General features: G+C 37.8%; 1 protein-coding gene across 9 annotated transcripts in view; it reads right to left on the bottom strand.

Moving 5' to 3' along the window:
* EXOC4 (exocyst complex component 4) overlaps positions 1 to 24,370 on the bottom strand; it is an 870,395-nt gene that overhangs the window by 814,331 nt on the left and 31,694 nt on the right. For all 9 annotated transcript variants that reach the window (XM_054558840.2, XM_054558838.1, XM_054558839.1 and 6 more), the window contains 1 exon segment: positions 14,112 to 14,306. In XM_054558840.2, coding sequence (XP_054414815.1) covers positions 14,112 to 14,306 — 195 coding nt within the window.

Genomic DNA, 24,370 nt, shown 5'->3' with positions numbered 1-24,370 from the left:
CTCAAACTCCTGACCTTGTGATCCACCCACCCTGGCCTCTCAAAGTGCTGGGATTACAGGCATGAGCCACTGAGCCCAGCCCTAACATTTATCTTATCTGGTTTTAAGGAGTTTGAAACATAAAGTTTACACACAAAGGAAAAGCTGGTGAGGCAGCAGTCAACCCAACAGACTACCACTGACAGTCAATTCTGTTGTACTGGGGAGGTGCGGTTTCCAGGTATTTACTAAGATTTGAGATTTATTAGAAATAATAAAATAATCATCTGTATTTAGGAATGTGCATAATTAATGATAAAAAGATTGTTTTAATGTATGGGAAGTGGTCATTGTATACATTACTGCACTTTTCCAAATGTAATGACTACAGAGTACCTTTTAAATAACACACTGATTAAAGATTAACAGAAATTAAAGAGACACAGTTGGATTAATGTAGACAGCAACAAGATAGTCTCACAGGGTAGGTAGCTGCTATAAGAAATTATTAAAAAAAAACAGGTTCATAAGTGTGACATGCAACGCTGAATAATGTCACAAATACATATTAAAATTACAGGATAAAACATAGCAGATGAAAGACTAAACAGACAACATCCACGGTACAGTGAATTGGTAAATGCTGTCTATTCCTCTATTCACAAATCAAACACCATGCATTCATGCGCCAAATGATCTCTAATATGACCTCCTAGAATTATCAGGTGTATCTCACAGTTTATTTAAGTTAGATTACTATATAATAATGAGTCACCTAAATGTATTTAGAATTCTTCATATATATAGATAGATGTAAGTATTTTTAAATGCATTTTGGAGGAAAAAAGGTATCACTACCAGTGAATTTTTTCACAGAACACCTATTACCATCTAATAGAATATTAATGTTCTAGTCAACACAGTTGGAAACTGCTCAGATAGACAATAGAAATCTGTTTTAGAATTGAAAATAAATATTTCCTTTAGGATTATGAAGATAAGCAAACATTTTCCAAATGTTTTATCACATGATATTGACCAGGAAAGCATGTTTTGCTATTAGAAACCTATCCATGTAAGAAAACAAAAATTCTAAAAAATGTTTCTATAACTAAAAGAATAGCTCAAACACACAGTTAAAATGTATATAATCAAGAATTCAAAAAAATTTGCCTGAGTTGAGATATAAGTCTACAACAAAGGAAAATCTTTGCAATTAGGAACCACCATACCCTTAAATTTTCTTTCCCAATGTCTATTTCTCAACTTCATTTTAGTGTAACATACAGGAAATAATTATTTCCTAGTTAATGCTTGTCTTTAGCCAATCTTAATCACGCTTATCAGGTAAAAAGATCTAGTTTTGTGTTCTGACATGAACCACTGTAAATATTTTGGAGGAACACTAAACTTGGCCATTCTCAGCAGCTGCTTTGTTGAAGAAATGTTGTAAAAGAAACTATTGATCTTTTTATTTTTCTAGTTGAGGTGAGTAAGACACACAAAGGTAAATGACATGAGTAACTGTTTCTGAACAGAAATAAGGTTCAAGCCAAAAAAAGAAGAAAAACTGGTGTATAAACAAAAAACACAACTGATAACTAAACCATCTGGTAGCTAATAAGAAAATGCTTATTTTGGCAACACTGTTCCCTAAAGAAAGCAAATGTATTGCCATTGTTGAATCCAAAACAAATATTTCTTTGAGGACTCTGAAAATTATATGGTTCTAAAATGTTTTATCACTTTTCACTAGATCAGTAAATCTCCCTTAAGGAAGCATTTTTCTAGCAAGACAACATAACCATTCTGAAAATGTTGCCATGGTCTACCTTGGAGTTGCAGTAAAAAGATATGAAATTAGGCTACTCCAGAGAATTGATACCTTCCCCCTTCCTACATATATATAAGACACAGTTAAACAAACTGTTTGAGCAGTCTCAACTATTCAATAAACAAGAACATCATAAAATCTCTGTATGAACAAAAGAAACATGCCCTGAAGCCTAGATTTACTTAGTGCCCAGGTCACCCACCTGCTGCTGCCTGCCCCTGCACTGCTGGAAGGCAACCTCCGGTGGTTTTAGGGCCTGCTCCCCTAGAGGGCCCTCCACCCTCAAGTGTCCACCTTCAGAATCAGGGAGTCCTGGGTGGGCACAAGAAGCCTCCAGGTCTCCCAGTGAATGTGGAATGATTCCGACTCACGTCTAAGCAAGCAGCGAAGATATTCATCACACAGGAGCCAAGAATCCCAGATCATTCACTCACCAACTATTTCTACTTTGCTACATCTTATTTTTCCCAAGTCGGAAATTTTTATTTTTATCTTTATCAGAAAGAAACTAGTAAAACAAACAGTGAAGCTTAGAAAAAAAAAAAAAAATGGTATCTATCACATTATTAACTTGAACCATAAGAAAACACTGTTTTTACAAGTTAAAACTGATCAAATATTGGTTATTTCCTATGGTCCAACCTAACAGCTGTAGCAGCAAGTCTGAAAGCTTTGATAGATCTGGGACATCACAGCACTCTTTGCAGTACATTGTAGCCTTTATAGAACTCCATGTATTTAACTGCATCAGATAAACTAGGAACAATTTTACTAGTAGAATATACCACAATATATATGTATGTGACATAAATGTGCAAGCAAGTGAACCCAAAATTCCCAACTGTTAACACAAACCTAATAACAGTATCCACGTAACTTTTGTTTACAGCATGACACCAGTAGACTGGTCTTCATGTAAAAATGGTGATCGGGGGAATAAGAGTATGGGACATGAAAGGGAAAATAAAGGGGATTCATTCAAGGGTCAGGGCTATTGTGAAGGTTTCAGGGACTCTTGCAGGATCTATGGGAAAAACAACCTCTGATTTCAGTTTCACTGGAGAAGACTAAGATGATGTGTCTGGCTCCCTATGGCCAAGCTTTGCCACTGCCTGAAAGCCACAGGGTTACTGACAGTCTGGTGCTGAAGACGGAGTTCCAAAGACAGCTGCATCAGGAGCAAGGCCAAGTGCCTGGAGCAAGAATACTTTTTTCTTCTAACTCCTCAGCCTATATGATAATCAACAGTGATCAAGTAAGACAATCAAAAATGCCCATTCTTAAATCACCCTGATAAAATAATATCGATCAGACCCATTCAGGTGCCCTATCTCCCTTAGGAAACCCAATACCTATAAAGCAGACTTGGTGTACTCTCACCATCAAAAAAAGGATGCTGTCTACCTCCCTTCTCCCTTCATTACTGCCAGGGTTACTGCATGTTTTTATTTAATAAACCTTCATCAGCTCAAATGAAGGGTTGTTATTAGTTGAGCTAACAGCAAATGATAATGCTCCAGAGAGATATCAGTGCTTGTTGGTGCATTAACAAAGAGAGGAGAAGAACTGAGGTCAAGCATATGTCAATGTAAATGAGGCAATATTAGGTACTAAGGGCTTAATGCAATAGACTGCCAGGGAGATAATGGAATTTACAGGATAAGGCGAATTAGATGAAGTTATTGATAAGTGAATGAAGGGAGGGGGGCCTGCAAGATAAAGTGCTGTCAAAGAAAAGGCCCTTTACTTGTGAATTTATTCTTTAAAGTATCTTCAGATCTATCTTGGAAAATAAAACTCGAAAACAGGATCAAATGTGACTTCTTCCTTCATGAAAGATCTCACCCTATTACTACCACAAAATGCGGACTTGTTCTAAAAGCATACCATTTTATTAAGCTATTCTTAAGCATTCTTCGGGGTTCCCTCTTTTGTTGTTGGTTTTTTGTTTTTCCCCCTTAAACATCAGGGCATTCTGCCACAAATAATTCCCATATTTTATTAAAGCGAAAGTAATCTTTTTTTTTCCCCTCCTAAAGTAGAGACAGCCAAGTCTTCTAAGATACCCTATCAGCCTGAGCCTCACAGAACGGCAGTATCTGAGAGATGAAAACTAAGAACTTTCTATTGAAAGAGACCTTTAAAGGTTGTCAAGACTGGGGTCCCACCCTAATTTCACAGATTAAAAAAAAGTCAGGCCTAGAATGGTATTTTTTTCTTAAGCTTGGCATTTCTCCCAAATTACAAAAATAATACCTACTCAACCAAGAAAACTTGAAAAACACAGAAAATTACAAAAGAAAAGATCATCATATTGTCACTCATCTGATGCAATAATATATAATATTTTAACCTAGTTCTTTCCAATCATTTTTCCATGCAAAGTGTTTGCAAAAATACTTGTTTTTAAACATGCTTTTTCCATTTGGCAATACACTGGGAGCATGTGCCTATCCCTAAACATTATATTTAGTATTTTCATACTAGTCCATGAGTATGACTATACAATGACTTAAACCAATTCCCTATATTTAAGTCATTGCTAGTCTTTTTACTTTCATAGATCTTACTGTGATAAGTATCCTTGTATACATATTTGTAACACAAAACAGTTATAATTCTTAATTCTTTCTTTAAAACAAAATTCTAGAAGTAGATCGCAAGTCCTAAGCTATGTACAGTTCTAGGGGTTCTGATGCATAATTCCACATTAAGAGCCTTATTTCTTCTAAAAGGCCTTGTAACAGATCTGTTCACAATTACCTTTCTGATGAAATTAAACTATACTTAACATGGTAAGAGAAAGATAATTGTAAACTGCTCATAGGAAAGCTTAGAAAAAAAACCTCTTTTGTTCCTAACCTCATGGTCCCTTCAATTCCCAGTTCCCATCAGTGCTCTGTAAGAGAGCATTAAAACCTAGGTTTCTACTACAAAATCCAATAGAAGAGACCACTAGAAAAGCCATTCTCTTTTAACAAGCGTCCTAAAGTCACTCACCACGTCATGTTATTTGTTACTCTGGGACAAGAAAAAGTTACAGAACAACTCTCTTTTTAAGAGTTGGCAAAGGAGGTCTCAGAATCACTTCAGGCTTGCACTTTAATCAAGACAATTTCGCCCACACTCTGCAAGAGCCCCAAATCCATTAGAAATGCTCAGCACTTACACAGCTCTTTACTAACATGAACTATTAAAATCCCACAAAGGAATGATAGAGGAATATGGCTTTTTTCATTTCAAGAGCTAGGCAACCACAAGTAATTAGTATTGGGATGAATCTCAGAGAAAATAGACTTCTTTAACAAGCTCCTCCTATCTTGTCGAGCCAAGCAAAAGCTACTGATTAGCATTCTCAGACCATCATCAAGTTGAGACTGAAGTCCCCTATCAACAACATGGGTTGTCATCAGCTGCAATTTACACAAATATCTAGTTCCCATCTGGCCACAGACTGACCAATCAAAAATCTGTTCAAGAAAGGTCGTATGTGAGGTTGAAACCAGAAATATGATGGAGGATGGCAGCAAACGACTTAGGTATTATTCTTGACTTAGAGCATTCTTCCTGTAGACTCAAGTGTGCAAACACAGTCACACTTGGTTTATCTGATTAAAACAGGTATGCATTAATGATGGTAGCACCAGAATAGAAATGCTGCTCACTGTAAACAAGCCCAGACTCCTGCATTTTCTTTTTACCTGGCACGGGGAAATGACGACGATGATACCTACACCATTTTAAATTTTTATACTGCTTTATATTCTACAAAGCACTTTTCCTGTACTATATTTCACTTTTATTCTCATAACCATTGTATAATGTAGACAGGTAAGTATCTGTTTATCTGTTCTACAGATAAGGATACTAAAACAGAGAGATAATGTAATTTATTTATCTAAGCTCAAGGAACTGGTAAGTTGTTGAATCAGGACTAGAATTAAGAACTTCTTGCTTTTAAATTCACTTTGTTTCCACTATTACACACTATACATAGTCACCACTTGTAAATTAATAAACATATTCTCTAATTTCAATCCATTAAATCCCTGCAGTAGGTCATATCAGGACCCACAACAAAGATGCACAAATCAGAGCATCAAAATGACAGTTCTAAAGAGTGCAAGTCAGTCCAAACATGGAGAATCATCTCATTTAAAAACTATGTGAGTTAACTACTAAATCATCTCATTTAACTACTAAACCGATTGACCAAATAATCAGACTATAAAATCAGAATAAAAGCCAAATACTCATTAGCTCTATCCCAAAACTAAAATAAAGTATGGCAACCAAGCAACTTCAAACAATAAACTTCTACATAAATGTGAGTATCACCATGTGATGTGTGTCTTACATAAATACTTGGTTTCCAACTACTTACCACTGTTGCTAAATGAAGACAAGGACAAATAGTTTTGCTGAATTCCACAGAACAAGCTATACCCTACACCAATAGTTCCAATTTTGTCTGCATATTGGCATTACCTGGAGAATGTCAATAACTGAAGTCAGTGGCCCACCCCTAGAGATTTTTATTTAACCGGTCTGGGATGTGACCTGAATTTAGAATTCTTGCAAGATCCCCTAATGTGCAGTGTGGGAATCACTGCCCCATAGCCAAGCAAGCCAAATGGAAACTGCTGAACCTCGTAGGCTTTAGTGCAATAAAACAGAATTTCCATTGGCTTTAAAATAAAAGAGGCAAATGAATAGCAGATAAAAAAGCAAAATTAAAAAAAGGAAAACTAATACAATAACCAGGTGCTTATCAAACAATCTGGTTTCTAAAAACCCCAGCCTTCAAAAACAAATATAAATAAAAAGGGCCTTGAGCAGCATGAAAAAACAGCTACCACAAAGCCCTGCACTTCTACTCTATAAGAGAAAAATAAAGCTGTCACAAACCTACTCACTTAATTGTAGATATAAAAAAACAAAGTTACTCATTTTGTTTTCATCTTTTCCTAAATCTTTTTGAAGGCAAGAGAAGAATGAAGGGGGGGTCCCAAATGCGGCTAAAAGCAGCTACAGCTGACCACCCCTATTTAAATAGCAAACCACACTACCCCTACCCCAATCCCCAGTACTCCCAGTCTCCCTGTCTTATTGTAGTTTTCTCCATAGTACTTAACATAATTTGAGAGACACTATTTGTTCACCATCTGTCTCTTCCCACTAGCAAGTAATATCCTCCAAGGTTAAGGCCACCTTCACACATACACATACAAACAACAGAAGTTATCAACAATGGCATTATCACATGTTAAAGACCCAATCATTTGTCTCTTTATCAAAATATGTGCCAGATTCTTTCCTGATAAATTATTAGCATAGAATATTGGCCTCAGTCTTTCAAGCTGCCCTTCTACACTAGGAACAGATGGGCTTTAGTAATGGCTATTTCATTATTGATCACTGATATATTTTTATCATGTTGTGGAAAATCCATACGGAATACTGGAACATTGTTTTACAGTCACTGAACCACTTTCAGTTTTAGTCCAATAAGCTCACTAGAATATTCCAGCTCCTGTTATCTACAGAGCTTTCACGTCGATACTTTTACCAGAGTAATAAGAGAAAACAGTTCTGTGAGATCTCAGAAACTTTCAAGCCAGATAAAAGGGATGTATGTATGTTTTGGCTCCCTTTTTTCTTGCTTGCACATTAATCATTTCGCAGTGGATGCATGATCACCCATTCCTTGCGCATAAAGAAGAGAAAATAAGATCAGTCTATTTGCTAATGACACAGTTTTATTGACACAAACAGAAGCAACCTCACTGGTCCACTGGTCCTGCTATCTAAGCACTCACAGAAACAACAGCTTAACACCAACTCTTCTAACACTAAAATGTTCTGATGACAAACACCTTCCAGCACTGACCTGGCTTTTATCTAATGATGATACCCAGTGGATTAACATATTTACTTACCTAAAAGTAGATTTTACAAGCTCGTCTTGGATACTTTACCAACAAATTACATTGCTCAGAATTATACAATCAATGGGTACCCTATGAACATATTTTTAATGTAAGCTGAGTAGGTAATTGATAACACAGAATCTGAAATTTGTCCATGCCAAATCCTAGAAATATAACACAGAATTGTTAGAGAAGACTAGAATTGCTTTTTGAGAAAAACCCTATCCGCCCACAAGAGTTCCTTTAACTTTAAAAAAGGTGGGCTGGTCTTTCATTTAGGTACATCCATGTTAGGCCAAGAAGAAAAGGAATCAAAACTGCTTAATCCAACCCTACTTCAACTTCTACTAGCTCAAAAGAAGTCCACCTCCAAGGCAGTTTTTGAGATTATAACATGGAAGCAATCATCATATCATTTCCTACAATATCAGTAAAATTTATTGATTATAAATAACATTTCAAAAACTTTATATTGCATATACTTTATATACACAGTTTACTATCTCACTTAATCCATTCAGCAACCCTTGGAGATATATATTATTCTTAACTCCAGCTTTCAGCAAGATAAATTACTAACCACAAGTCATCCAGCTACTAAGAGTCAAAGGTGGGATTCAAGCATCAGACGACCTAACCCAAATTAAGACCCATGCTGACATTCACAACCCACCATGTTATCCAATTCCAAAGGATCTTGTTAACTAAAAATACTACAAATATATTTATTTTATTACATAAGATCTTAGAAAACTATTCAATTAAATAGCTGCCCTAATCTCTTTATCCCAGATACGGCCACATCTACACAGTGTAAGTGAAATAATTCCATTACACCATTCTCTCAGCAAAGCACTCTGGGATCCTCTGGGAAGAAGGCAGCTATATAAATATAAGTTGTTATTATAATTATCATAATAATCCTTATCTGACTATACAGCTATGGATTCTTTTTAAAACGCATATAAATAAAGACAGACAGAATGATTAAGAGACATTCAAAATCTCTACAATCTCAGGAAGGCTTAGAAATGAAAAAATTATTTTAGTCACAAGCCTTGTGACTGTCAGCTAAAGTGCTTCAAAACTATTTGCACTGGCTTGGTTTCCACTGATTGAATGCAATTATGAATTGACTTCTATGGGATGATAAATCAGAACTTGTGTAAGTGGTTTTCAAAGCTCATCTGTGCAATTTTAGTTTGATGCAGACTTCTACACACATTTTCCCTTAAAAAAAGTTTATGAAAATATTAACTATCATGAAATACCTTCCTGGTTGGCTCATGCCACTGGGAAGAAGCTGCTATTCTTGTATTAATAATTCTTCCCAGAATTAATCACTCTTTGTACATTAGAACCAGCAGCTGGAGTGTTTTGAGTGATAATGAAACCTGTAACAAGGCATCTTCAGCCGTCTTTTCAAGACAATAAGGGAATTAAAATTTCAATTTAAATGCAGAGGTTTGAAACACGCTTCACTGGCAAAATTACTTCAATTAATGTGAGTGGAATACAAAGGACAGACTGCAGAAATGTGATGCTGCAACCAGAAATTATGTCATTAATGTGCTTGCATCAACCCAGCACAATGACTGCAAAGGTCTAATTTAAACCGTACATATCACAAAGCTACAGGCTACAATATTAATCAAGTCTCTGATTTCAATGTGACGGATACAGGCTTCTTGTTGGATCATTTTTAGCTTTTCATAAGCCAACAGCAGCTGTTTACCTTGAAGAAAGAAACAAAAGGCCAGACCTATTTGCAGACATTTCCTGTCATGACAATTTAATTATTTTATGCAGTACTCGGTTATCATATCAAAAGAAGAAACAAATATCTCATCTAAAAGCCAAGCCTATAGCTACCAGACCAGTCTGATGGTGCAGTAGGAATAGCAGGAGCTGCCAAGAGCAATGGGTCACCATAGAGTTATTTACTCTGGATTTATTAATCTATTCTGAGTAGGGATTAAATTACTAAGCATCTGCATCTGCCTTAAAATAGAAATGCAAAATCTTCTGACAAACAAATCCAAGGAAATCAGGGGGTTTTGAAGGACTAGATTGTTTTGTCTTCACTTTCTTCTGATGTCTTTTAGCAAAGATTTCGATTTGGACCCTTGAGATGGCTTAAGTAGATTTTACTTCCAACAGTACATAACCATGGAGAAAGAAAATGTGATTGTTTTTCATGTGAAGTCCAATGAAAGCAATTATAGGGCTTACTACTCAATCTTATATACAAAAGACCAAGTTGAAGATATCTCCAACCTTTCAAGTGCACTTTAAATCCTACCTCCACAAAATTTTTGCATATTGGGATATGCAAATCATTGTTTATTGGGATATGCCAACTCCTCAGAACATGCAAAGTTATAAAATGGTAATATCAGAAGTGGAGTTGTTGAAAGAAATAAGCTAACAAATGTAACATATTTCAAATAGTACCAGGACATAGTAAGTGCTCAATACATATTAGCTATTGTTATCATTGTCATTCATTTAATTACTACGAAAAGGGAAGGTTAGACACTAGAGAACCTTGCCATTAAGAAATAAATAAGCAAATAAATAACCAGAGAAGAAAAAACAGACCAAAGCTCCCACAAAAGAAATACCTTTTTCTCTCTGTAGTGGTATTACAGTCTTCCACATAGTCACCCATTTAGCTAATGATTTGGGAACTCTGACTATATAAGCTACACTATGCTGGGAACAGGGCAGACAAAAATAGGTAAGACACAACCACTACCCTCAATGACCTACCACACAAACAAAAGGAATTATATTAAAATGAAACATATGAGCTTATGGAAACATAAAGAAAAGCACCTAGCTATCTGAATATCTGGGACATTCAGCGAGTTGATGAAATTTGAGCCAGGTCTTAAAAAGTATGTCATCACTTTCCAGGCAGACAGTATTGGGAATCAGTTCAGGGAAATACAAGGTCAATTAAAAAAGAAAAATACATCACATCCTCATGCACCAGCAACCAGTAACTAGAAACCTTAATAAATAAATAACTACTGTTTTAAAAGACAACAACAAAAAAATGAAATACCCAGAAATAAATCTAACAAAATACATATGATACCCCTAAGGACTATATATATTGCTAAGCATTATTAAAGGACACAAATGAAGATTTTAATAAATGAAAGGAATATTATGTTCACAGATAAGAACACTTAACATTGCAAAGATAATTCTCTTAAATTCAATCGATTAGCTATTGAAGGTTCAAGTGATTCTCCAGCCTCAGCCTCCAAGCTAGCTGGGATTACAGGCATGCACCACCACACCCATCTAATTTTGTATTTTTAGTAGAGATGGAGTTTCACCATGTTGGCCAGGATGGTGTCAATCTCCTGACCTCACGTGATCTGCCCACCTCAGCCTCCCAAAGTGCTGGGATTACAGGTGTGGGCCACCATGCCTGGCCACAAAGACAATTTTGAATAGCAAGATGAGAGGATCTCTTCACTTCCTATCAAGATGTATTATAAAGTTACAGGAGTTAAAACAGCATGATTTGGGTGCAGGTACAAATAACACCACTAAACAAAATAAAGAGCTCAGAAACAGATCCATGCATATATGAAAAGTTGCTGTGTGACCAAAATAGCATCATGAATCAGTAGAAAAAGGATTCAATAAACAGCCTGAGCCAACTGACTATACAGAAGAAAGATAAAATTAGATCCTCAGTTGATACCATATATAAAAATGGACTTTCGATGGGTTAAAGAAGAAAACATAGGAGATTCTCTTATGACACTGGAATGGAAAAAAATTTTCTTGCATCAAAAATCACATAACAGGCCAGGCACAGTGGCTCACGGCTGTAATCCCAGCACTTCGGGAGGTCAAGGCAGGCATATCACTTGAGGTCAGGAATTCCAGACCAGCCTGACCCAACATGGTGAAAACCCATCTCTACTAAAAATGCAAAAATTAGCCAGGTGTGGTGGCACACACCTGTAATCCCAGGTACTTGGGAGGCTGAGGCAGGAGACTCACTTGAACCTGGGAGGCAAAGGTTGTGGTGAGCTGAGATCACGCCACTGCACTCCAGCCTGGGCAACAGAGTGGGACTGTCTCAAAAAAAAAAAAAAAAAAATCACATAACAAAAAATACTGAGAAATTGAGAATCTGTTTTGCATTACAATTTTTAATTTCTTTATAACAAAGACACTATAAACAAAGGAAAAAGACAAATCCCCAATTGGGAGAAGATATCTAACAGACAAGAAGAATTAATATCTAGAATATATAAACAACCAAACAGAAAACGAAACAAAACCTCCGGAAAATGTGTCTTACAAACTCACTCTTTTCTGGACATGACTGTTCTTCCTCCCTATACCACGCCCCCTGCCCCAACCAGATAGTTTTACTGATGATTATCATACCCAACCTGGCTCAATCTAGCTCCTAACCCTAGATTTCTGAATTATTTTCTTCTGTAAAGGTGGAAAGATGTAGACATAGCCTATGCCCCCTGTTTTCCCTCAATACCCAACCTCCTCCCTCACACATGAAGAGACCAGTCTTCAGCAGAACAATGAAGAGGGCATGCAGAGAAAACACACAGGTGACATTCCACATACATGCCTATTCCTTAGGCAGACTGGTTACATGAGTCAAACAACTATTTTTACTTAAGCTAGCTAGAGTTGAATTTCTGTAACTCACAACCAAGAATTTAAAGAAGTTATTTAATGAGTCTTGAGGAAAATATGTCAGAAAAAAAGGGACAGTATTCCTTATTGATTAGCCCTTAAGTAAATAAATTAGCCCTTAAGAACAAAGACCATAACACAAAAATCTGAACATAATTAACACAGAAATAAATTCTAACAACCTATTTTAATCTGTGGCACTTACTTAAAAGCAAGCCCACTCCAAAAAATCGTGATTCAAATAGATGTATATTTGCTACACAAATGTATACATGCTTATCTATTCTGATTGCTGAATCTTGAGAATATAGGACAAGTATGCATTCATAATGCATAAATCAACACTAAAGGTGAAAAGTAATTTTTTTCTATCAGACACCCTATAGTCATTATTATTAAAGAAGCTGCCACTTTGAATAAGATGCTGAAAATAACCAATTCTTTTGTCACTCCCAAGAGTCAATCTTTTTTTGTTGTTTATTGGGGTTCTTTTTGAGACAGTCTTGCTCTATCGTCCAGGCTGGAGTACAGTGGCATGATCATGACTCAATGCAGCCTCAAACTCCCAGCCAAGGGCCAACCATTATTAATCTCCTTCCACTGTGGAAATTGACCATTCGGTCTTATCACATAACCAGGTTTTAATATCTGATAGAATATCATGGCACTTCTCACTCCTTGGTTACCAAATTTCCTTAAAAAGCTTCTTATGAAGGAGTTTTAGCAAAATTCCTCTTGGAAGTCTGAATGAATTAGAACCACTTAGAGCATTTAATCTGTGTCCCTACCAATTCCCCTCAGTGTTTTTTCCAGTGTTAAAGCCAATCTAATTTGGTTAAACAAAGGCAAAGGACTTTCACCTATTGTGGGGAAGAAAAAAACAACAATTCAAATACAGCCCATCTGCTGCTGAGAGCTCCTATAGAGAGCTTCCTTAACCAACTCTGAATGAGATGGAAGTGGGACTGGGTGGGTAGAAGGGAAGGGAGAAAGAGCAGCCCTCTCTAAGAGCCACAGGACTTGGGAAAGTTAGGATTATTAGGAAGCAAACTCTGTATTTCTATTTTTTATTCATCTTCTTGACGCTTAGCCACATGAACCACCAACTGCATCCTTCTGGGAACTTTCAGCAATTCAAAAAGGAGCATACACAATGGACTAAGATAGAGGCTAAAGGCTAGATTGTGGAGTACTCTTGCTCAATAAAGTTGCTTCCAGTATTAGTCTCCCAAAATTTTATTTCTTATCAATTTCAAGGAAAAGAACAAAGCCCTAATGTAAAAATTCCTTCAAAAAATGTGTGGAACACTAGTCTATAAATCTTCAGAAGTTCTGTCTCATGTAGATTTCATTGTTTAAAATTGGATTCATTAACTATCTTTCTCTGAAGCTAAAAAACACCTCTCATTACCATTCTAACCTGATTTAAGTACTGGTTTCTTACTATTATACTTCTTGCCATTGTTACAAAGACAGATAATACATAAATAATAATCACCTACCATTTCAAACACTGGAATTAGAAAGAGAAATAGCCAGGCTTCACCTGCAAGGGCTCATGAATCCCAAGAGGGCAGTTTGTAATGTGCTACATGGATTACAGGATTCAGAGAGAACAAAAGAGAGTGCTTTTACATCTTAACAAAAATGACCCTTAGCACAGGCTGTTCTCTTACCAGCATGTCAGTGGCACTGAGATAGTGCTTGCTGGCCATGCACTGTTCCAGCTTTTGAGGCACTTGCTTGATATTCTCAATTTCATCCAACAAGTTCAGGACATGCTTATGCTCAATTCCTTCAATCCATAGTTTCCGAAGCTCATCCCGTTTGCAGTGCAGCAGCATCTTACATGAAAGTAGGTTCTCTTTTACCTACAATAAAACAGATTCAGTCTTGGGTCAGTCCAAAGTCTTGCCAGTCTAAACCTATAATCTGGTTAGTAGTCTTCACTGGTACTACTGTATGCAGCAGTTCCTAATTCCCACTGCCACTTACTCTCCTTGGTCTGCCTCCAAAATTCTAATCCTGGTTCTGACATAGACTCACTTGGGCACATCTCCACCTCTCTCTAATTTCACTCCCATGAAATGAGAAAACTACTCCCAACCTACCTTTGAGTGCATCTAGAAAACATTACTAAAGAGAAAGCACTCTGAAAATATGAAGTACCTCATAAATATTAATATATCTAAAAGGAGAATGATCAATGTGAGAGTCCATGCTATTATACCTTCCCCAATGCTTGCAAATTTCCTATCCAGCTGATACGTCACTTGGTCCAAGCTTCTAGCTCTAGAACTCCAGCTAAAGTTTAAAACTAAGAAACAGGGTGCTCAACTTAACTAAAATAAAAGTAACCCCAGCTTCCAAAAGAGAAGAGGCACATCCAGAGATAATATGAAAATAAAACGACATACCAAGGCTTTTTTGCCTTGCATTCTGAATATTAGATATTAAATAAGACAATCTCCACCACCTGTAGATCTGCACGGTATAGTGACTAGCATAGGCAAAACATGACAAAATAAAAGGGAGAGGAGAGGAATGGAGGAGGTAGTTGTGATGCACGTGATAGGAATAAGTTTTTATTTGCTCCCCTAAATGAAAATTTTCCATTTTTTCAACACGGAAAAATTTTAAAAACCATGATTTTTCAAAATTCACAGAACTACTTTCATATATTTTTGATAGTCCTCACATGTATTTTCATTTAAATTTGAGTTTAATATTTCTTTACAGTTTTCTTTCTGGCTTCTGTTTGAGGTAAAATTTACCCATGAATGCGTCTCAAGTGTACCACGTGGTAAGTTTTGGCAAATGCACCCACCTGTATAATCCAAACCTTCATCAATACATGGGACATGTCCATCAGTGCAAAGAGTCTACCATATTTTGGTAACTGAAAATCTATATTGTTCTTCTACAAGACTTGGTGTCGTGATGAAAATATTCACTGACACTATGCCTCTGGTGATTACAAAACTAAATTTCAACATTCATCCAACAAGTACGGAAAATACGAGGACAAAATGCTAAGATTAAAAGGTTTCTTGAGAAAGCATCTAATCCTTTCCTACAACTTCATGACAACACCAAAATCATGCTTCTATGAAACTCTCCCACGTTAAAAAAAAGTCTTGAATAAGACGACCTTGTAACCTCTCTTAATAAGTATAATAGGCCAGGCGCAGTGGCTCATGCCTGTAATCCCAGCACTTTGGGTGGCTGAGGTGGGCGGATCACGAGGTCAGGAGATCGAGACCATCCTGGCTAACACGATGAAACCCTGTTTCTACTAAATAAAATACAGAAAATTAGCTGGGCATGGTGGCGGGTGCCTGTAGTCCCAGCTACTTGGGAGGCTGAGGTGGAAGAATGGCATGAACCTGGGAAGCGGAGCTTGCAATGAGCCAAGATCACGCCACTGCACTCCAGCCTGGGCAACAGAGCAAGACTCCATCTCAAAAAAAAAAAAAGTATAATAGACTGATTATTAATTTGGGGGGTCATAGACCTCTTTGTAAATCTGATGAAGATGATTCCAATTATTTCTACTCCTTCCTGCAATCCCACCAAGGTAACAGCAAAGAAATTTTTTGTAGCATAAAGAGAGAACAGAGAGGAAGAACAGCAAATAAGAGATGGTAACAAAACTGTGGAAGCTAGCAAGAAGATGGACAGTAGGCAACTAAATTAGCAGGCCAGAGAAATCTGAAAACCTTAGCCTGGAGTAGGATTTACTAACACCAAAAAGGAGGCACCAAGTATACTAATGGCAGGGGTACTGAGTTAAAAGTTTCTATAGGAGTATTTTGAGTCCCAAATCCCCATCAAGCCACACACATGGGTAATTTCCTCCCCCACAGCATTGGCCAAATTGGGAGCAACTGAATTGGACAGGATCTAGACAAGGAAATGCCAGGCATGGTTGAGAGGGAGGCATGAGACACTGCACAGAAAACAGGAGGATGAAGTCAAAGTGGGACATATTAAACAGTATGATCCTCAGCCCCCATGGACCCTCGGTCTCCGTCAATAGTTAGGCTCCAAAACACTGACAGCTTGACTTTTCACCCCAACACAGAAGACAAATGGCTTCTCCCTTGGGAAAGTGAACTGGTCCAAGTGAAGACCTATACAGATAGTGACATCTGAGGTTTCACTGAAGAAACTGCTGAGTCCCTACCCAATCATTATGGACAAGCTCCATAACATGTTCTGAGCTTCCAATCAGGTTTGTAGTGCCTGCCTCTTACACACAAATGGCTAGCCAAGGATCACCAGACATGCACAGAAAGCCTGCAGAATGGAATGACAGGCATCAAAACAGAGAAAATTACTGAAGCAGGACATGAGGGAACAGAAACTATGCAGGAAACAGAATTTTGTTAAACTATAATTAACATCCTTAGGAAAAATAAAAGAAGCTATTACATCAATTAACCAAGGACAGGACGATATAAACATTTTCAAGAAATGAAAAACAACTCTTAGAAATTAAAATAGAAATTTTAAAACTCCAATAGAAAGGTTAGAAGGTATCCTTGAGGAAATCTCCAAACAAGAAAACACCAAAAAATGAGATAGGAGGTAAAACAGAACAAGAGGATTGATCCAAAAGGTCCAACACTTACCAGATAGGAGTTCCAAGGAAGGAAAAGTGAAACAAATGGAGTAGAGAAAAATAGTTAAAAAATAATTAAATAATTTTTTTTAAAACTGCCTGCTCAGTGCAGTGTCTTACTATAATCTCAGTATTTTGGGAGGCCAAGGTGGGGGGCTGCTGGAGCTCAGGAGTTCAAGACCAACCTTGGCAATGCAGGGAGACCCTGTCTCCACCATAAATTAAAAAATCAGCCAGGTATGGTGGCACATGCCTGTAGTCCCAGCTATTCAAGAGGCTGAGTCAGTGGGATCACTGGAGCCCAGGAGGTTGAGACTGCAGAGAGCCATGATCGTGCCACTGCATCCAACCTGGACAACAAAGCAAGACTCCAGCTCTTTTAAAAAAAAAAAACAAGAAGAAGAAGAAAGAAAAAAAAATGCCAGAACATGTCAAAACATGAATTCTCAGATTGAAAAGGCACACCAAGTGCTCAAGAAAATGGAAGTCAAAAAGACCCAAGCCAAGACACATTATTCTGACATGTAAGAACACAAGGGATAAAGAGACAATCATAAAAGCTGTCAAAAAAAAAAAAAAAAAGGAAAAAACAGGACCTATACAAAGCCTTGTGAATCAGAATGACATCGGATTTCTCTCAGCAGCAACATTAAAAGCTACAAGACAAAGGAACGATATACCTTCAAAATTTTAAGAGAGAAGTATTTCCCAGAAGAACTATCAATCAAGTATGAGGAAAGAATAAAGACATTTTCAGGCTTGCAGGCTCTCAAAAACTCAATTTTATATGCACCATATCTCAGCAAACTACTGAAGAATGTGTTCCACCACTACAAGAGAAAACAGAAGAGAAGAAACAAGGGATCCAGGAAATACAATACAGAAGAAAGGCAACAGGACAATCCAATCAGTAACTCCAGGAAAACAACAACGCAATCGCACAAGAGAAAACATAATCACAGTATGCTGTATGGCTTAGATGTACATATTAGTGTAGTTATAAAAAGGTAAGCACTGATCATCTATTTAACCAAAACTAGAATACAACTATATAGAGAGGATGAAGGAAGAGGATGTAGTGGGATGGGGAGAGATTGGGAAGGGGGCTAAGTCCTCATCTTCCATAGTTGGAAGTTAATATAAAACATTTAAAATAAAAAACACAGCACAAGCCTACTATTAGAAATAGAAATACCTAAAAAAGAAAAACTAAAAGAGTAAAAGTCAGCATCTCTGAGATGTTGGAACTGGGACTGGGGTAGGATGAGGTAGGAGAGTCCAGTCTTTTATCATCATTTGTGGCTTTATTTGACTTTTAAACATATCTCTCAGGCCGGACACGGTGGCTTACGCCTGTAATCCCAGTACTTTGGGAGGCCAAGGCAGGCAGATCACGAGGTCAGGAGATCGAGACCATGCTGGCTAACACAGTGAAACCCTGTCTTTACTAAAAATACAAAAATAAAATTAGCCAGGCGTGGTGGCAGGCACCTGTAGTCCCAGCTGAGGAGGCTGAGGCAGGAGAATGGCGTGAATCCAGGAGGCGGAGCTTGCAGTGAGCCGAGATCGCGCCACTGCACTCCAGCCTGGGCGACAGAGTGAGACTCTGTCTCAAAAAAAAAAAAAAAAAAAAACAACACATATCTCTCAAAGCCATTCCTAAATTCCACTGGAGTTCTTAGTCTCTGAGTTAAGGACTCCAGCTATTAAATCATTCCATTTTAAATCTTAGTTCAAATCTGTTAGAATCTGATTTCTGATATCCTGCTCACATCACCTTGCTACTATAGTTCTCAGCTTTTTCCTCTATGTGTAACAGTTACTATGGAAACAGTTAAAAATAAATCTTATGTTATACAACACCCAACTAGGCTCCTGATCAAGAGTCGGGGACAAACTTACACGGTGTCAGTAAAGCTTGGCAAACTCCTATCTGATTGGAAAAAGACAATTGTGTCACTTCACACTAGGATATGTACAATGTAATCAGCTCACTTCTCACTTTTGCTTACTACATGGAAGGAAAAGTGAAATAGAATTTGCGGGGGATAAAAAATTAGCATCAGGCTGGGTAGAAAATGACCACACCAAAACTCTCTAAACCGAGCTAACAAAGCTACAGACCAAAGAAACTACAGGAACTGTTAATACTAAATTGCCCTGAGGCTTCTGCTTTATGATTAGAAAGTCACAGTCATGAAAAATGTTATTTTAGAATTTGGGGGATAGGCTCAGTCAGCCACAAAAAGGAAGAAACAATGAAGAATCTCAAAAACATTATGCCAAGCAAAAGAAGCTAGACACAAAAGAGGGAATAATGTACGAAGTTCCAGAATAGGCAAAACTAATCAGTAGTGCCAGAATTCAAATCAGCAGTTGCTTGGAGCAGGATGTGAGAGAGAACTGACCGCAAAAAGGCAGGAGAGAACTCTGGGGTGATGGTAACACATTCAGTGATATATACCTTTGCCAAAACTCACTGCACTGCACTCTGAAAATATGGCATTTTACTGTACATAAACTATACCTCAATAAAGATGGAAAATACAGCCACTGTGGAAAATAGTATGGAGTTTCCTCAAAAAATTAAAAAACAGAACTACCATATGATCCAACAATCTCACTACAGGGTCTATATCAAAAGGAATTGAAGTCAATATGTCAAAAAGATATCTGCACTCCCATGACCACTGCAGCGTAAGTGTCCATCAACAGACGAATGGATAAAGAAAATATGGTATAAGCACAATGGAATACCATTCAGCATTTAAAAACAAGGAAATCTGTTTGGGCACGGTGGCTCACACCTGTAATCCCACCACTTTGGGAGCCTGAGGTGGGTAGATCACTTGAGCCCACGGGTTTGAAACCAGCCTAGGCAACCTGGTGAAAACCCATCTCCACAAAAAATTAGCTGGGCAGAGTGGCATGCACCTGTGGTCCCAGATAGCAGAGGGACTGAGGTGGGAGGATCGCCTGAGCTCCGTAAGTCAAGGCTACAGTGAGCCGAGATCTCACCATTTACTCCAGCCTGGACAACAGAGTGCAACCCTGTCTCAAAAACAAAAGGAACTCTTGTCATTTGCAACAACACATATGAACCTGGAGGACATTATGTTAAGTGAAATCAGCCAGACACAGAAAGATGAATACTGCATCATCTCCCTTACATGTATAATCTAAAAACGTCAAACTCATAGAAGCAGAAAGTAGAGCAGTGGTTACCAGGGGCTCGGGGTGAGAGGACGGGTTGAGAAGATGTTGGTCAAAGGATACAATACTTCAGTTAGACAAGAGAAGTAAGTTCAAGAAACCCATTGTACAACATGGTGACTACAGTTAATAACAATGTATGCCTAAAAATTGATGAAAAGGTAGATTCTAAGTATTCTCACCACAAATAACTGATAAGCATGTGAGGTGAAGTGTATGTTAATTAGCTTGGTTTAGCCATTCCACAGTGTATACATATTTCAAAACATCATGCTGTCTACTACAAATATATGTAATTTTTATTTGTCAATTGTTAAAAATTAAAAAAAAAAAAAGGTTTTTTTAATAGGAAGAAACAGGGCTATACCCATCAATGAATAACATTCAAATGTTAGAAAAGTACCAAATTACACTGAAACATTTATTTCTCAAAACTCTGTTCTACTTTTATAAATGTGATGACAGTATTTTCATTTCAATTTAATTTATAAGTATAATTAAGATTGAAAAATTATGTTACTCTGTTTCTTCCTGAAACAAATGCGTGAAAAGTGAGGTTGTTCAAACCACGATATCAAGTCAGAGACAAATTTCCTTTGCTTTCTCAGAGTTTCAGTAACTTCACAGTTGCTCATAATCACCTGTTCAGCAATAGCTAGAATTTCACAAAATCTGCAAGTCACCCTCACTAGAGACTATTAGAAAAAGAGAAAAGAAGGAAAACAAAGCCCAAGAGGCTATTGTGAATAGAAATGTGAGATGATACAGACAGCAGAGAAGTTGAGATTTTTGCAGCCCTCTCTTGGAAAAGATAAAGGGGTGAGAAAAGCTAAGGGGCGCTTTGAATAAAACTGCCTTAGCATTTGTGAGAGGAAGACCAGAGATATATACAGTGAGAGGGGCTGACGGACACAGGCCTGGGGAAGACCATAACTTTTAAGTCACAAAATCAGAAAAGTACTGAATTTGTCCGGATGTGATCATTCTCGCCTGTAATCCCAGAACTTTGGGAGGCCAAGTTGGGCAGATTACCTGAAGTCAGGAGTTCAAGACTAGCCTGGCCAACATGGTGAAACCCCATCTCTACTAAAAAATACAAATATTAGCCAGATGTGGTGGTGGGTGCCTACAATCCTAGCTACTTGGGAGGGTGACGCAGGAGAATCACTTGAACCCGGGAGGCGGTGGTTGCAGTGAGCCGAGATCACATCATTGCCCTCCAGCTTGGGCGACAGAGCGAGACTCTTTCCAAAAAAAAAAAAAAATAGAAAAGAAAAGTACTGAATTTGGTTCAAGGAAAAGATAAAGAAGGGAGGGAATGCCTCTGAGTATGCATATTATCTGCAATAAAATACAAAAATGTGCAAACAACTCATTGAAACTACAGACTAGAAATATTCTAAAAAGTTATCTAGGAGGCAAGGATAGTAAATGAAAATTAATGTGTTGACATTACTCTTAATTTTAAAAGTATAAAATACTGAGATGTCTTCTTTGTTTTTGTTGAATTTTATTGGCGCAAGTAAATCTACATATAAGCACTATCATAGGTTTTCTCCTGCCGTAAGAGACCAACCCAATTTTTTCCATGGAGTCTTATAGAAAGCACCTGGAAAGAACGAACCTCGGAAATACCATTCATTGTTCTGTTTAAAAGCCTTTTAGAACTACAGATCATTTTTAAATTACCTTCAAACTTGTACTGTCTGTGCTTTATCTCTCCGGGTTTTTTCAGCTGCCACTCTAAGTTCTGAAATTCTGAGAAGCTCCCCTCAACGCTTTCCAATACCTTCCTTTGAGCTGCAGAGACCGAATACAGTACACAAATACACACACACCTGAACTTAATGGAAAGATCACCTCATGGTTCCAGCAACTGCATTAATGTGCTCTAGAGTGCTGCACACATTTAAAATTATATCTCATTATTACCCACTGTTTAGCATGTCCATTTCTAGAAACCAAAGGCCTTCTTCCCTTTCTCATACAAGCAGCTAGAATTCTCCATCTTATATTTGGGCTGTAAATAACTTCCTAGCAAACCATGTTGTTCTACTAGGACATTTTTTTATATTAAGGTTACTCCTCGTTCTAATTCTAACTTTCAAGGTATAATCACATTTAAAAGCCAGAATTATTTTAGGTATCTACTAAATAATGAATGTTTCATTACTCAATGATTAAGCCCTAACAACTTCACTTGAATAATCGTATACAGTTATTTCTCATTATAGGCAAGAAAAATGAGATTCAGAGCTTGATCTAGCACCAACAGGGTGGTCAAAATTGGAATGAAATGTTAAGTGTTTGTGTGCACGTCACAACAAAGCCAAGTATCTCCCTTCAACCTACCCTGCTCCAGTGATAAGCACTAGACTACTTTCTAACTTTAAAGAAATCTGAGGTCATCTCATTCACCTAGTATACCATAGAGAAACATACCAATTTATTTGGCCCAAGTCCCCAATTTATATCAACTCGTATCCATTTCTTTTGGTGCTGCTGCTGCAATAAGCTGGTCAGTTGTTATTATGAGAGACACTGGCAGAACCTATGGAATTGGAGGTTTACCAATGCAATAACATCTCATTTTGAGCAATTTTACAATGCATTCAGAAGTAATAGAACTGCCTGCCCAGTTATTTTGCTTATTGTCCACATTACTTGACCTGATCAATTGTACATGGTATCAAGGCTGAGCCTATGAGCCTTCTGTTGAGACCTCGTCTCTATAAAAAAAATTTTAAAATTAGCCAGGCATGGTGGTGAGTGCCTGTAATACGAGCTACTCAAGAGGCTGAGGCAGGAGGATCCCTTGAGCCCAGGAGTTTGAGGCTGCAGTGAGCTATGACGGCACCACTGCACTCCAGCCTGGGCAACAGAGTGAAACCCTATCTCTAAAATAAATCAATAATTAATTTTTTTAAAAAAAGCTTGGACCATCAGGGAAGAAAGTTAAATCCATCTGTCAGCTCACTTTTATCCTCAAAAACATAGAATCTACCAATATAATATAAATCAATATATGAAAGTAATGTCAAAAAATGAGACATGTAGGCCAGGCACAGTGGCTCACACCTGTAATCCCAGCACTTTAGGAGACCAAGGCAGGAGGATCACGTGAGGCCAGGAGTTTGAGACCACCCTGGGCAACATAGGGAGACCCAGTCTCCGCAAAAAAATCAAATATTAGCCAGGCATGGTGGAACGTACCTATGGTCCCAATTACTCAGGAGGCTGAGGCAAGAGGATCACCTGAGTGTGGGAGGTCGAGGCTATGGTGATTCGTGATAGCGCTACTGCACTCCAGCCCAGGTGATGGAGAGACTCTCTCTCAAATGGGAAGCATAAACAGTTCTGTGGTCTCAAGCTTTAAAAGGTGACAATGCACAAATATGAACATCTTCATCTGCCTTGGTCTCCAATGAAATCTATTCCCAGCACAGCAGCTAGAGTGGGCCTTTTAAGATGTTAGCCACATCATGATTCCTCACGGATCTAGAACTAGAAATACCATTTGACCCAGCCATCCCATTACTGGGTATATACCCAAAGGATTATAAATCATGCTGCTATAAAGACACATGCACATGTATGTTTATTGCGGCACTATTCACAATAGCAAAGACTTGGAACCAACCCAAATGTCCAACAATGAGAGACTGGATTAAGAAAATGTGGCACATATACACCATGGAATACTATGCAGCCATAAAAAATGATGAGTTCATGTCCTTTGTAGGGACATGGATGAAGCTGGAAACCATCATTCTCAGCAAACTATCACAAGGACAAAAAACCAAACCCTGCATGTTCTCACTCATAGATGGGAATTGAACAATGAGAACACATGGACACAGGAAGGGGAACATCACACACCGGGGACTGTTGTGGGGTGGGGGGAGCGGGGAGAGACAGCATTAGGAGATATACCTAATGCTAAATGACGAGTTAATGGGTGCAGCACACCAACATGGCACATGTATACATGTGTAACAAACCTGCACGTTGTGCACATGTACCCTAAAACTTAAAGTATAATAATAATAAAAAAAAAGATGTTAGCCACATCATGTTATTCCTGTGCTCAAAGCATTA

This window comes from Pongo abelii, chromosome 6 (genome assembly GCF_028885655.2).
Source record: "Pongo abelii isolate AG06213 chromosome 6, NHGRI_mPonAbe1-v2.0_pri, whole genome shotgun sequence".
In the NCBI taxonomy this organism is placed as follows: Eukaryota; Metazoa; Chordata; class Mammalia; order Primates; family Hominidae; genus Pongo; species Pongo abelii.
This window is presented reverse-complemented; position numbering and strand designations above follow the sequence as displayed.